The sequence below is a fragment of the Capra hircus genome, chromosome 8 (genome assembly GCF_001704415.2).
Source record: "Capra hircus breed San Clemente chromosome 8, ASM170441v1, whole genome shotgun sequence".
Taxonomy (NCBI): Eukaryota; Metazoa; Chordata; class Mammalia; order Artiodactyla; family Bovidae; genus Capra; species Capra hircus.
In genome coordinates this window covers 38,781,806-38,797,407 of record NC_030815.1, presented here as the reverse complement: position 1 = coordinate 38,797,407, position 15,602 = coordinate 38,781,806, and the positions used below count along the sequence as shown (strand labels likewise).

At 38.2% G+C, this 15,602-nt stretch overlaps 1 protein-coding gene across 2 annotated transcripts in view; it reads left to right on the top strand.

The window, feature by feature from the left end:
• Positions 1–15,602, top strand: part of RIC1 (RIC1 homolog, RAB6A GEF complex partner 1) — a 142,913-nt gene that overhangs the window by 121,724 nt on the left and 5,587 nt on the right. For both annotated transcript variants that reach the window (XM_018052017.1, XM_005683688.3), the window contains exons 15-23: positions 765–854; positions 1,641–1,801; positions 2,781–2,916; positions 7,821–7,937; positions 8,504–9,232; positions 11,337–11,495; positions 11,584–11,723; positions 13,294–13,580; positions 14,583–14,774. In XM_018052017.1, the coding sequence (XP_017907506.1) occupies positions 765–854; positions 1,641–1,801; positions 2,781–2,916; positions 7,821–7,937; positions 8,504–9,232; positions 11,337–11,495; positions 11,584–11,723; positions 13,294–13,580; positions 14,583–14,774 (2,011 nt within the window). The remainder of the gene's footprint in view (positions 1–764; positions 855–1,640; positions 1,802–2,780; positions 2,917–7,820; positions 7,938–8,503; positions 9,233–11,336; positions 11,496–11,583; positions 11,724–13,293; positions 13,581–14,582; positions 14,775–15,602) is intronic.

The following is a 15,602-nucleotide window of genomic DNA, read 5'->3' as shown; positions in this document are numbered from 1 at the left end:
TACTTGGTATTTGATAATGGATTTTGTATTGAGATAGTTGTTCAGTCGCTAAGTTGTGTCCAAGTCTTTGCAACCCTTTGGACTGCAGCATGCCAGGCCCCCCATCCCTTACCATCACCTGGAGTTCACCCAAGTTCATGTCCATTGAGATAGTTAGTTTTTAATTCTTGTTAATATCAGAAACTAATCCTGTAATTGAGAATTTACTCTTCCATTTCAGGTAGAGTTCATCAGATATTATTGGAATAAATCTCCACAAAATTTGAGATCATTTCCTGCTTGTCTGTGTACAATATAAACATCTGGGTAGCATACAAACATGCATTTGGATTTTGCAAGAATCAAATAGGAGGAATAGAAAAGGAAGTTGACATTTACTAGGTGCCTACTATGTACCAGGCACTTTTCATGTATCTCATGGATCCTAATAACAACCCAGTGAGGGCCCTACTATTACCATTTTATATAGGATTCAGAGTCAGGCAGCTGATAAATGATAAAGCCAGAATGTAAACCAAGATGTATTGAATGTGGAATAACAGTGCTACATGGTTCCCAGTTACAGAAATACACTTTTTTTTTTTTTTTTTTTCAAAAATAGGATCTGAATCATTATTAATAAAGGCCCTCGAGTAACACTTAATGTTGTGGGGTGGGAAGAATAGAGAGTAGAACAGAAATAATTAGAGCTTTCATTGTCTGATTAGGAATATTTTACAAATGTATTACTGTCAGGAATAAATGTAAAATTTTTTTTCTTTAAGGAGCAGAATATGATTGTGACAGGTGGCTTAGCCTGGTGGAATGATTTTATTGTCCTTGCATGTTATAACATAAGCGATCGTCAAGAAGAGGTATGTTTTTGTTCTCTCAGAAATAATAAATTTTTTATTTTAAAGATATTAAGCATTATTTAAGGACTTTCCAGGTGGCTCAGACAATAAATAATCTGCCTGCCAAAGATCCCTTGGAGAAGGAAATGACAACCCACTCCAATATTCTTGCCTGGAAATCGCATGGACAGAGGCAGGCTACAGTCCATGGGGTTACAAAGAGTTAGACACAACTGAGTGACTAACAATTTTCACTTTCACAGCATTGTTTGATCTATATAAAAATAATCTACTGAAAATGAACGAGACATTTTCCTTTTAATAAAAAATTCTACATTTTTAGCTAATGGGATTTTCAAGTTACTGTTTTAAAAAAAAAAAAAAAAAGAATAACCAGGACTTCTGTGATTACTTTTTCTAATGATTTTAGCCATTCTCTATAAAGTTTGTAACTAATAAAAAATAGTTAAAAGTTGAAAAGTTTATAAGAATGTCTGTCCTTAGAGACATATTGATTGATTTATATATTTATTTTTTTGAGAAACTACATCTCCTGATGTCATGTCTAAATATGCAGGTCTAAAAGGAGTATCTCATAATAGTACATCACAGTTTTGATCACTCATCTTTTAGTTATTTGTAGAATGTGCCTACTTTGTCAAAATAGAAACATCCACTTATTATTAATGCTCAAATTAGTCTTTAGCTCCTCTTGAAAAAAATAAATTAAAAAACGTATGTCTAGTATTTAGTCATCCATGGTAGGTATCTTCTTTTTACAGTTGTCTTTATTTTTATTTTCTACAGCTCAGAGTGTATTTGCGAACCTCAAATCTGGACAATGCTTTTGCTCATGTCACCAAAACACAAGCAGAAACATTACTGCTTAGTGTCTTCCGGGACATGGTAATAGTTTTTAGAGCAGACTGTTCAATATGCCTTTACAGTATTGAAAGAAAATCTGATGGGTAAGTATATAAAATATATAGAGTCATTTTTTGCTCTTATTTATCATGCTTCCTCTGTAATTTTATTTCTCAAAACAGTTATTCTAATTTTATATTTGGTTTCCTTTGTTTTAAGAGTTTCGTAAAGCAAGGAATTTTAATTAGTGATCTTTGTATGGTAGTTAGTTTTTAGCTACCAAAATAAATAAACTATAAAGCTTTAACAGTTTTTTCAGCTAATCTTATTGGATTCATTTGAAAAAAAAACACTAGTTTGGGATTGGGTAAAATTTTAAATATTAATTTTTTTTACACATCTTGATAACAAGTTATTAATTTTCCTAGTGTTCTAGAAACTTGGGGAAATTTATATTTCTGTAGTTTTAGGGGCTTAGGAAGCATGCCCTTAGCAGACTCTTGTACATTTTCACTGGCCTAGATTGCTGTTGTCTAGAAAAGGAAAAACTGACAGTCATCTTGCTCTTTGTGTGTGTTGCCTATATTCTTCTTGGTATCTAGCTGACTTGCAGCATTTAGACCACACTTCTTGAGTTTTATTTTGTTCTCAGATGGCTTTTGTTTCTTTTTATAAAAAAGCTATGAAGTGCGTGTTTGCTGAAGTAGCTTAGTAATTGAGGATATCTTTTATAAAGATAAAAACAGATCACCTTAGATAGAACCCATTTCCTTCCTCACCCAACTATTTCTCAGCTGACTAAGCTATTCCTGTAAGCTTCTTCCCAATTTCTTTTTTACTTTCTATATCTTACTCCCTTTTTTCCCTCCCCTCATCTCCATTTGTGTTCTTGAGTGCCACAGCCTTGTCAGTCTGCTGTTTAAAGGATACTTGGGGAGGTGGAAATGGTAGGTAGAAAGTATTTGGGGCCCCTATAAACATAAACTCTGATACTATTTGTAGTGGAAATGGGGGGGGGAACTCATTAGAATTGTTGAGGTGTAAAAAAACTTATTAGAATTGTTGTTTCTTTCTCTTTTACAGTCCAAATACTGCTGGTATTCAGGTGCTTCAGGAAGTATCCATGTCACGCTACATTCCTCACCCTTTCCTAGTGGTATCTGTCACTCTGACATCAGTGAGTACAGAGAATGGAATCACCTTGAAAATGCCACAGCAGGTACCATTCTGTTACCAGAGCTCTTTAGAGTTTTTAGGTCTTTGTGTTTTAATTTGATATTAGGAACTATTAATTTGTTCAGAAAATACATACTAAATATATAGAATTTACCTTGTGTGAAGATGCTGGGTTACAGTGCCAACTAAACAAACATGGTTTTTGCTAATACTGGAAAGAAATAATTACATAGATAATTAATACAAATGTGATGTATATACCAAAAAGTAATACAGGTTACTGTGTATACCAAAAAGTGATACTGTGTTAAAACGTTATTCTGTGTATAAAAGTTATACTGTATAACAAAAGCCTAGAGTAGTCTAAGCAATCACAGACGGTTTCTCTATCATTTAAATTGAAACCTGAAGAATAATTGGTGGTTATCTAAGTAAAGAGGAATTTCAGTCAGAGGGAACAGTTCAAAGGCCTGTAGATAAGATGTGGGGAGGGAGGTGGGAGGGGGGTTCATGTTTGGGAACGCATGTAAGAATTAAAGATTTTAAAATTTAAAAAAAATTAAAAATAAAAAAAAAAAGAGAGAACAGGACACATTCAGGGAAATAGAAGAAATTTCGCAGTGACTGGAACATAGAGTGTGATAGTCTTATTGATACTGTGGACTTTGTCTTAAAGTCTAAAGTGTTTTAAGCTAGATATTATTAGATCTAAGCTTTGTAATATTAGAGAAAACATTACAAAGGAAGAAAATGAACCAGAGTTGGACAAAACTGGATGAAGGGAGAGCAGCTAAGAGGCTATTGCAGTGATCTAGGTGAATGGTGTTTGTGGCCCAAACTTGGGTAGTGAAAAGAAGACAGAAAGAAGTAGAAGGAATATGACATATAGAGGACTCCATGATTAGTTAATTATGAGCAAAGAGAAGGGATACTCCCATAGCTTCTGGTTAAAGTAACTGTGCAGGTAGCGTTGCCACCATGACCCAGGCTGCGTAACTTACGTTTCCAAACTTCATGTTAATGGGGAACCCATCTTCAAAGAGAAGTTCTGTGTGGAGTTACTTGTCATCCCTGTCTGCCTAGTCTTTTAAAACTTCCTATTAAGGCACTTCCACTGAGTGCCTTTAAAATACAGGTTCCATTTTCTCTGCAAACTCATATTTCATGTAACCAGATAGTCCTAGTTAATGAAAAAGGAATGTTTTACAGAAGAACTCTAGCTAAAAGATATGGAAGAAACTTGAGAATTAAGAATCAGTTTTGCAGCCTTTGAAAAAATGAGTGGATTCAGTGACCACCAGTTGAAATCAATGAAAGGTTGATGGGAACTTCACAGTGAAGGTATTGAATTGTCATGCCAAAGCCTCATTAGTCAGTCTTAGCATCACTAAAAGTAGGAGAACCACGCATGCTTCCTGGGGTGATGCAGCCTGAGGTTCACATGAAGAATTACTGCCAAAAGCATTGAGCCTGAACTGAATCAAGCTTCTCGAGTCATTTTCTATTCATCAAAAATACAAGGATAGAGGTTTAGTTTAATAACATTCTGTAGGAAAACTGCAGGTCATTAACGTGGAGGAAAAAAGAAAAGACTCTTTTAAATAAGACTTTAGAGCTATAACAAAAAAATGCAATTCATAAGGTCATTTGTATCTTGATTCAAATAGGCTACAAAAAGACACTGTTAAAACAATTAGCGATATTGACTGAGAGATGACACTGAGAAATAGTTCTAAATTTTATTAAATTTAGATGTGATGTTGGCATTGTAATTATATAATCAAATGTCCCTATATTTGAGAGATGCCTACTAAATGTATAGGAGTAAAATGGCATGATATCTTCCTTTAAAATACTTTGGCAAAATAAGTATTAATAAAAAGAGAAAAGGGTTAGGTGAAACAAACCTCAGTATTTGTGAATGTGAATAATGAGAATAAGATTGGGGGGGTGTACATTTTATGTACTTTTCATCATGTTTGAAGTCATATTAAAGAAAAAGACTTCTTGAATATTCTAGATAGAGTAGGCAGTCAGAAGATGAATAACACTGGGTGCCCCATTTTAATTAAGAGGCCCCTTTACAAAGAGGAGATACTTAACTTTGTAAAGAGCAGAATAAGAAGTTGAAAGATAAGAGGAAATAGATTACATCTTGCACAGAGAGAAGGCCAAGGTTTAAAAAACAAAACAAGTCTTGATTTAACAACAAAAAACCAGCAATGAGAACTGTTCAACAGTAAGGTGGCCTCCCTGAGGAGACAGGTGAGCCCCTTGTCTCTGATGCTCCAATGAGAATTACCTACCAGGGATTTTAGATGGTTTGTTGGGTTCCTTCAGATTTAGGACCTTGAGGATACATGTGGTCCCAGCTTTTGTGTTACATTCAGTTTCTGAAAAGTTCATCAAAGCTGCTTGAGAGGGCTGTAATGGTCACTTGTTCTTATGTACTGTGATATTATCAGTAAAAAATGTTGACTGCATGGATAGAGCTGAAGGGAAAAATGGAGAATTTTGTGCTTTTATTTTTTCCCGTGCTGGCGGTTCATTGCTGAGCAGACTTCTCTCTAGCTGTGGCAAGCGGGGGCTACTCTAATTGCAGTGCACAGGCTTCTCTGCGTGATGGCTTCTCCTGTTGCGGGGCACTGGCTCTAGGGTGTGTGGGCTTCAGTAAGTGCAGCTCCAAGGTTGAGAGCACAGGCTCGGTTGCTCTCGGGCGTGTGGAGTCTTCCCAGACCAGAGATCGAACCCATGTCTCTTGCATTGGCAGGCAGAGTCTTTACCACTGAGTCACTAGGGAAGCCCTGTTTTGTTGGGTTTTTTTAAATGAAATACTAGTAAATTCACCACTGTATTTTATATCTAAAAACATAAAAGTGGTCATTATGAACATTAACGTATTTAGTAAACTGCAGTGGATGTTCTTCAGGTCTTTGGAAGTGTTTGAGGAGTTTGTGGGGGGGTGTGTGTTATTCACTGAGTCATGTCCGACTCTTCATGACCCCATGGACTGTAGCCCATCAGGCTCCTCTGCCCATGGAATTCTCCAGGCAAGAATGCTGGAGTGGATTGCTATTCCCTTCTCTAGGTAATCTTCCCAACCCAGGGATCGAACCTGGGTCTCCTGCATTGCAGGCAGATTCTTACCATCTGGGCTACCAGGGAAACCTGTTTGTCCCTCCAATCATACTGTTTGATTCTTGGGATTGCATGTTCGGTTTCCTCTCCTCTCTAGTTCTTATAATTCTCACACAGCTTTTCAATTCCATTTTTCCTTCTCCTAACTCCAAGTTATTTACTGTTTCTCATGTGTTATGGACAGATGTTCATTTTTAGTTTATGTGCTAAATTGAGAACGGAAGACTCCTTTCCAAGTAAAATTCTTGAGCTTTGTGACAGTTGCTTACAGATTTTTGTGGGGTAATTTTTCAAATTCCTGCATTTTAAATTAACATGCTTATTACCTACCTGGATGATATAAAGCAAAAATGAGTGACAAAGTCTCTAAGTATTCAGCATCCTTTTGCCATTTCTTTACACACAATCTCTTGTGTCTTAGAGCAGTACAAATGAGCATTTCATGTATCTGATTATTTTTTGCAAGTAGAATACATAGGGTGATGGTTGTTTTCCTGACTGAACCCTAAATGATATTGGAGCTTAAATTCAGCCAGCCAGCAGGAGTCAAAGCTAGGACACAATCCATGCCATTTTAATCATCGTCCTTTCCTTCCTAAAACTCTCTCCTTCTCTGGTTCGTGGCATCATGCTTTGTTTCTCTTCTTGCCTTCAAAAGCTTAGCCAGTGGTCCTTTGCTCTGTTGCTGCTTCAGAAAATTCATCTGTTACCTTCAGTTTACCAGCCTTACCATTATGGTTCAATGATTCTGGTATTCATCTCCAGTTTAGTCATCTCTCACAACATTTTTATCTGGAAGTCTTAAGATTCTTTCTAATTTATTGGGCAGTAAAAGGAAACTTTTCAGATTCGCTTTCCTAAGTTACTATCTCCTTCTAACTTCTGTCCATGAAGACCGCAACTTCTCTAGCACCTCACCTAGATTCAGCACCCTGAAATCATCTTTGACTCAGCTTTGTTTTTTTATCCTTCATGTCTAGAATATAAGTAAGCTTTTGGTTTGTTTTAATCAAAATGTTCTTCCTCTTTACAAGTGAAAGTGACTTGATAGCTGAAAATATACTTTAAAGCAGTGCTCCTCAAACTTAAAGATGGGAATCCTAGGTTTTCTACTTTGGGGTTTGATGGAAATTTTCCTTAATAAAACACAGACTATTTACTTCATTCCTGAAGTTACTACCCATGATATCTTCCTCCCCTCAGTCATCCATCCTGAATAACTCAGAATTTTTAATAACTCTTTTATTCAAGGACCATAAGTAGTGGCTTATTTCCTGATATATTTTTACTTGACTTTCCAAGCCCTCCTTAAAGGTCTGTTACCATCAGTATTTTTTCTTGTAATATCCCTAATCTAGCCAGATTGTTCTCACTTTCGCAGTAGAACTATTTTATCTTCTTGTGTCATCTATATTTCATTCTTCAGCTAAAGTACCAAATGTTTTTCTCCCACCCATGTATGTCATCCTCACCCTTCAAGTCCCACTTCATCCTTAAGCCTTCTCTAGCTATGCCCACCAGGTCACTGAAGCAAGGTCTCACTTTTATGAACTTCTGGAAGTCTCTTTGTTTTTTCAGGATAATTCAATTCTGCCATCACCTTTTCATTAATTAATTATTAATTGCATTGTCGTAAGTTTGTACTACTGGAGCCAGATAGCTCCTTGACTCCAACAGAGTCTAACAGAATGACTGACCGTAATACACACTCAGTATTGTTTGTTTAACCTGTAAGCATTATGCCTTGGTGGGGGAAATGCTGAAAGTATACTTGTTAATTCATATGAATCCAACTCACTGTCCTTTCAGGCTCGCGATGCAGAGAGCATTATGCTGAATCTGGCAGGACAGCTCATCATGATGCAGAGGGACAGGTCCGGCCCTCAGATCCGAGACAAGGACAGCAGCCCTAACCAAAGGAGGCTTGTGAGTTAGATGAGAGCCACTTAGAATGTGAAGGATGTCAGGTCCGGCCCTCAGATCCGAGACAGGGACAGCAGCCCTAACCAAAGGAGGCTTGTGAGTTAGATGAGAGCTGCTTAGAATATGAAGGATGTCTGGGAGAAGAATGAGGGGATAAAAGAGTTTAAGAACAGAGTATTATCTTATGATTTTGAAACTGAGAAAGTGTATAAAATTAGTTGTAAGCCTTTGGGTGCAAGACTGTGGAAAGTGGAGGATAAGATCCTACAATGATAATAAAATGTTCTGTATGCCAGACGTTACTGCTTAGGTGTTATTGTTTGGAATAATTCTAATGGAAAAACAGGATAAATTGGTGAAGTTCCTTGGGGGAGGGGGGTTGTTTTGTTTTTAGATTTAAGTACACTTACTTTGAAAGGCAGGGCAGTATTATTAACTTTAAACAGATTCCTCTAATTTTCCCCAGAATTTATACTACTATTTTGAAAGACTTGAGAAACTAGTACCTAGGAAAAGTTCATCTACAAATTTAATGGGAAAAGAACTGATTTCAGTCTCTTTTTCTCCAGTTGCCATTCTGTCCTCCTGTTGTACTAGCCCAGTCTGTTGAAAATGTCTGGACCACATGTCGTGCAAATAAACAGAAGCGTCACCTGTTGGAGGCCCTCTGGCTGAGCTGTGGAGGTGCCGGGATGAAAGTCTGGCTCCCTCTTTTCCCCAGGGATCACCGCAAGCCCCATTCCTTCTTGTCCCAGCGGATCATGCTGCCTTTCCACATAAATATCTACCCCCTGGCTGTTCTGTTTGAAGATGCATTAGTCCTTGGTGCTGTCAACGACACTCTGCTCTACGATTCTTTGTATTCTCGGAACAGTGCTAGGGAACAGCTGGAGGTGCTCTTCCCTTTCTGTGTCGTGGAGAGAACCTCTCAGATCTACCTCCATCACATTTTGCGTCAGCTGCTGGTGAGGAACCTCGGGGAGCAAGCTCTGCTCTTAGCCCAGTCCTGTGCCACGCTGCCTTACTTTCCCCACGTACTGGAGCTCATGCTCCATGAAGTGCTGGAAGAAGAAGCTACCTCACGGGAGCCCATTCCCGACCCTCTGCTTCCCACGGTGGCAAAATTTATCACCGAGTTCCCCCTTTTCCTGCAGACAGTTGTTCACTGTGCCAGGAAGACTGAGTATGCCCTGTGGAACTACCTTTTTGCAGCTGTTGGAAACCCCAAGGACTTGTTTGAGGAATGTTTGATGGCTCAGGATTTAGATACTGCTGCATCTTACCTTATTATCTTACAGGTAACAATTTTCTTCTTGTAAATGTATAAGAATTAGTGAGCATAAACCTAGAGGAAAAAGAAAGCAAATGTCCTTGGTTGGCACTGTGATCATGCTTAAAGAACTAGTACAGGGACTTCCCTGGTGGTCCAATGGTTAAGACTCCATGCTCCCAATGCAGGGGGCCTGGATTCAATCCCTGGTCTCAGGGATCTAGATCCTGCATGCTGCAGTTAAAGAGTCCACATGCTGCCACTGAGACTCGGTGCAGCCAAATAAGTAAATACTACAAAGAAAAAAAGAACTATTAGAGTCAAGTTTTCTGTTCAGTTTTTATCTTTACTTTTGAAGAACTCAATCTTACTCTATGATGGCAGAAAATTACTGTTAAAAAGTAGCATTGCAGGGTTGGGTTTTTTTTTTAATCCTATTTGCCCATAAATAGGCCTAAAACAAATTAATGAGTTTATAGTATTATTTTGAATAATATTAAAGGAATGTCTTGTATGTATATATATACAGATATACATTGTGCCTAGTCGCTCAGTGATGTTGGACTCTTTGTGACCCTATGGACTATAGCCCAAGCTCCTCTGTCCATGGGAATTCTCCAGGCAGGAATACTGGAGTGGGTTGCCATGCCCTCCTCCAGGGGATCTTCCCAACTCAGGGATCGAACCCAGGTCTCCCACATTGCAGGCAGATTCTTTACTGTCTGAGCCACCAGAGAAGCACGTGTATGTATATACATATAATGTGTTATAATACATATAATACGTACATATTACATATGATTATCAAAATATATAATAAACATACTAGTAAATAATTATTCTGAATATTAGTGGGTTTATCTGAGCCCTCCACAGTAATCTCTCTCCTGGTGGCATGGAATTGCTGAGAAGTAAAAGTTCTTCCAAATTACCGCAGAGTTGTTTTTATTGTTTAAAGAAGCTAACCATAAACCTGGTTTGAGATTCTGCCTGGAGCAGTTTTCCTCTCAGCATTTGCTTCATGGCGGCTGACTGAAGTCAGAGGAGATATTCTGGCAGAAGGTGGGTGGCCCTGAGATTCTGGCTATTCTTAAAAGGCCTCACAGTCATAAAAACAGAAACAAGATAAATGCAGTTTTTTGTTTGTTTGTTTAATTTAGGTCACTGCTTAGATTTCAGTGATCTCCCAAGCATTGGAATTAGAAACTTTATCAGGATTCCTAAGTTGTGACTGACATGATAATTATAGTTGAACTTGCCTGGTAGGCGCCGCTCCATGAAGGCCAGGGCAAGCAGCAAGATTAAATCTGTGAAAGAACCACTGTGGATGCCCATTGTGTAGCAGTAGTACATACTGTTGCCCAAAGCAGTTTTTTATTAAGTCACATCCTCAGAAAGCTCTGTCACAGGACATAGACCAGAGCTTTTTTGGAGTCAGAAAGACAAATTTATACTCTTGCTTTTCTGCTGATCTTCAACAAGTTGTTTATTTCTTTCTTTGTTTAGAACATATATTTTTATTTCTCTCTCATCCAACAGTCCTATTTTTGGGAACCAGACTTCTTTCATTTTGGATTTCTAACACTCTTGAGGGCAAGGGATTCTCAATGTGTGGTCTACAGAATTCTGGGGGTTTCTGAGACATATTCAGGAAGACTACAGAATCAAACTAATTTTCATATTAATACTGAGATACTATTTACCGTTTTTTCCTGTGCTTATATTTGTGCATGGACATTACACTCTGAATTGCCATGCAATTACAATTTTTAAAAAGTTTTAAATGCATAATTTCAACAAGTTGTTTAACTCAGTTTTCTCATGTGTAAAATGAGAATGATATACTTCTTTTGAGAGTCACTAGGAGAAATGAAAGAATGTATAAAGTTTAAGATATCTGGCAGTAATGGGAGTGCAAGAAATCATAAATTATATTACACCAGGGGAGTATTTGCCTCACTTCTTCTTACATGGTACTTTTCAATGCTTCTTTTGATTTTACTAGTAAATTATTCCCTACAGTGCTATATCTGCATTACTTGTCTGGGTTTAGGGAAGCATGGAGATAAAGAATTACTCATATCTTCTCAAATCATTTGTAGTATAAAAGGAATTCTTCGTTGTTTTTCTAGAACATGGAAGTCCCAGCAGTAAGTAGGCAACATGCCACCCTTCTTTTCAACACAGCCCTGGAACAAGGCAAGTGGGACCTGTGTCGACACATGATTCGATTTCTGAAAGCCATTGGCTCTGGAGAATCTGAGACGCCCCCATCCACACCTACAGCTCAGGTTAGTTGAAGAATTGCACAGCTCTGCTAGGCCACACACCCACGTGGCATCTTCCGCTAACCATACTGCACTTTGTGTGTAATCATAGGAACCTAGTTCAAGTGGTGGTGGATTTGAGTTCTTCAGGAATCGAAGCATCAGTTTATCCCAGTCAGCTGACAGTGTTCCTGCTAGTAAATTCAGCTTACAGAAAACACTAAGTATGCCATCCGGTCCTTCTGGAAAAAGGTAAAAGAATGAAGAACTGTTTCTGCTTTTAGGGAATTCTATAACACATTGCATTTCAGAGTATTTGTAAAATTGGATCTTAGGAAAAAACTGTTTGATCTGATTGCAGTTCCTTTTTACATTCCCAAAAGGCTTCCCTTTTTTCTTTCTCCTAAATTCACTTCTTTATTCTTTGTAGTATTTTTGCCCTTTGTGCTAGAATAGGTCTTGATGTGCCCATTCTAAATGCAACTAACATTAAATTACCTCTGATAACAGAGGACCAGAATAAAAAGGAAGATAGATCTGCAAATAATTCAAAAGCCTTCTGACAGTCAGCAGTTTTCCCATTCTTTCCCAGTGTACCTTTTGACATTTTAGTCCTGTACTGGACTCTCTTGGGACTCTTTTGAGTGGAGAAGTCATTAAACAGTTCGTGCCAAAAAGTATATCCTGGAGTCTGAAACCTGTATTATATGTAGATGGGTTACTATGCCCTGAGGGGTAGATCTGAACTCATGCTGAACATTGTAAAATAGATTTGCCTGTTTTGTGAGGTCCTTGTTTTCCTTCCAGTGTTGTTATGTGGTCTTGGCTCTTGGTTTCTTTCTCTCCCCTAATCCTTTCTTTTCTATTCTGTGTGTACTCTTACTACAGCGCCTGACACAGAATGAGAGCTTACTGAACATTTTTATTGTGATGTTTTACAGCTTTTTCTTACAGAGCCATTAATACACCTGCATTCCCAACACACGCACACTCAGACACACACACACACCATAAACAAGTTAAATGCAACTGTGAAAGACTATAAAACAATTGCCAGGCAAACAGTAGCTACTCAGCTATACCCTGAATGTGCATGGTGTTTAATATATACTAAGTGCTCGCTGCTCGCCAGGCACAATTCAAACATTTCCGTGTATAGGTCTTTCAGTAACAGCTCCGTATGGGTAAATATACTGTTATTATCCATATTATACAGCTGAAAAACAGAGGCCCAGAAAAATAAACTCTCTTTATATTCACAAAACTGTGGGGCAGAGCCAAGTTCAGAATGCAGGTAGTCCTGCTCCAGTACTGCTCTCTGAAGGCACACCATCACCCCAGTACCAAACCAGTTGCGACTCACCAGTTCATAGGAATAAGGGGTAACAGATGATATTTAGTCATTCATTTCTTTAAATCTGTTTTTTTCTTATGTGTCTGTATAACTCACATTAAGAGACTACATTTCACTTTGCTTCTCTTTAGTCTCCTTGGTCTGATCTCCTTTCCTCTTTTCATTGGTCTTTTCAAATACAGCGTTTGTTTGCTACCTTTCTTTACTTCATCCAGTCACTATCCTCTTCCTGATTTTGCTTTGTAAGTCTCCTTTTTGTTTTCTATTCTGTACTTTTACAGACATGTTTAAGAGGCTACTTACTGTGTTCCAGCTACTGTTCAACAGGTGTGCTATCTCATGGAGAAGCTCTGGTACTTGATCTTCCTCTTCCTTCGAATCTCCTACCTCCTTGTCAGCATTTTCAGTGCTACTTCATAAGAAGTATGTGAAGCTTGTTCTGTAGCTTACTTGTGTTCCCACTTACAGATGGAGCAAAGACAGTGACTGTGCTGAGAACATGTATATTGATATGATGCTCTGGAGACACGCTCGGCGTCTCTTAGAAGAAGTTCGGCTAAAGGATCTCGGCTGCTTTGCAGCCCAGCTGGGCTTTGAACTCATTAGTTGGCTGTGCAAGGAGCGTACCCGTGCTGCCCGAGTAGACAACTTTGTGTTGGCCCTGAAGAGGCTCCACAAAGATTTCCTTTGGCCACTTCCCATCATCCCAGCTTCTTCTGTCAGTTCTCCTTTCAAAAATGGAAAATACCGAACAGGTAATATAGGCTTTGTGTTACTTATACAAGAATTGTATTTGCTCCAGATGTTTAGACATTTTTCCGTTAGTTGATATTCAAGAAGTCTTTTCATTCCAAGCTTAGATAGAAGCTGACTTTTTGTAGATCAGTTGGAACATCCACCATTTGACTAAGGATGTAAATAAAAGTAGATCATGTGTCTCTTGGCCTTTTGACTTTGAAGTTTAATTTATAAATCCAGCCGATTGTTTTCTCAGATTATCAGCAAGTTGAGCATTGACTGAGTATAGAAGATACCACACTTTTTTTTTTTTTGGTAGGAAGTTTCCTGCAATGCAGGAGACCCTGGTTCAATTCCTGGGTCAGGAAAATCTGGAGAAGGGAATGGCTACCCACTCCAGTACTGTGGCCTGGAGAATTCCATGAACTGTATAGTACATGGGGTCGCAAAGAGATGGACACAACCGAGCGACTTTCACTTTGGCATTGGTTAGCCACAGATCTCAAAATAAGCTAAATTGTGACTTACCTGACAGGATTCATTCCAGAGAAATGGTAGAAAATACGTCTTTGAAAGCTTGGGCCATCTTCTAAATTAGGAGAGGGCAAAGTGAACTGTATCTTGGTAAAAAAAAAAAATGTTTTTAAGGTTTTTTTAGTTCGGGTTGTAATCATTATTACTTACGAAAATTCAAACAAAACCCTTTTTATTATGGCATTTGGAAGTTTCATGTCATCTTAAAACCATGGTAAATCAGTTAAGGATGACTGAGGTTTTGCCTAGTTTCTGGTAAGTTAAATAATGATAGAAGATGACTGCTGGGTGGCATTATCTGGTCAGTGCATTCTGTTCCAGTCCAGCCTCCCTGGTTCATGGGTGGGTGATGCAGTGTAGCGACATTAATTGGCTTTGAACTTTCCGTATTTGGAGTTGGTGGGGGAAGAGAAGCTGAAAGAACTGAACTGGAAATGGCAGTGTGTGCACCTTTAATTCCTTTTTTTGTGTTTCCTACCTTGCAGTGGGAGAGCAGCTGTTAAAGTCACAGTCAACTGACCCATTTTTAAACCTCGAGATAGATGCTGGCGTCTCTAATATCCAACGAAGTCAGAGCTGGCTCGGCAACATTGGTCCTGCTCATCAAGAAATAGACACAGCCTCATCTCACGGGCCACAGATGCAAGATGCCTTCCTGTCACCTTTATCTAATAAAGGTAGATATCATTTTAAATCCTAGCTCCTCATTAGTTTCTTTGGAGGAAAGTTTATATGCCATATGTAGCATTTCAGAGAGAGCTTTACTCATTTCAAGATGTGTCTTTGAGAATTAGCATTAGTATCTGCTGGACAGGTGAATAGTTACTAGCACAAAGCCAAAATCACTTTGATTATACTTTGCCGTGTTTATTTTACGTAAATGAAACAGGTAAAACCTCGCTACAGCTAAACACTAATAAATGAACCTTTGTAATCAATTTTGATGATACAGAAACACTAACTTTGAACCTCAGGTAAACAAAACTTTATCCATGTGTAAAGAATTCCATTCTTCTCATAGGTGGACCTATATTATAAAAAATTGTTACCAGTTATCTTCTGTTTATTTCAGCTGTAAAAAATTATGGGAAAATTTTTTTATCTTCTAAATTCCTGCATGATACCCTGAATTTTGCATCTCAGCCTTCAAAGCCTAAGATTACTGTCTGACCCTTTACCAAAAAAATGTGTGTCTTCTGCAATTATAGTAATGGGTGAATTACAAATTGAAGAAGCTTTAAAGTGATTCATGTTGTTTAGGTTTATATAAGAGCTGAAGCAGCAGTTGGTCTGATTCTGCAGCTTCAATGGCCAGATCCACCTGATGCTTGATTTTCAGTGTATGCCCACTGTTGCCTGAGCTGTTCCTATATAGGGAGGCATATAGAAGCCATGGCTTCTTTTATTGTAGTAGAATACATGTAAAATCTACTGCTTTATGGATTTTTATGTGTACAGTTCATTTATATTCTTGGGCAATCAACCTGCAAAACACTTTTTTACGT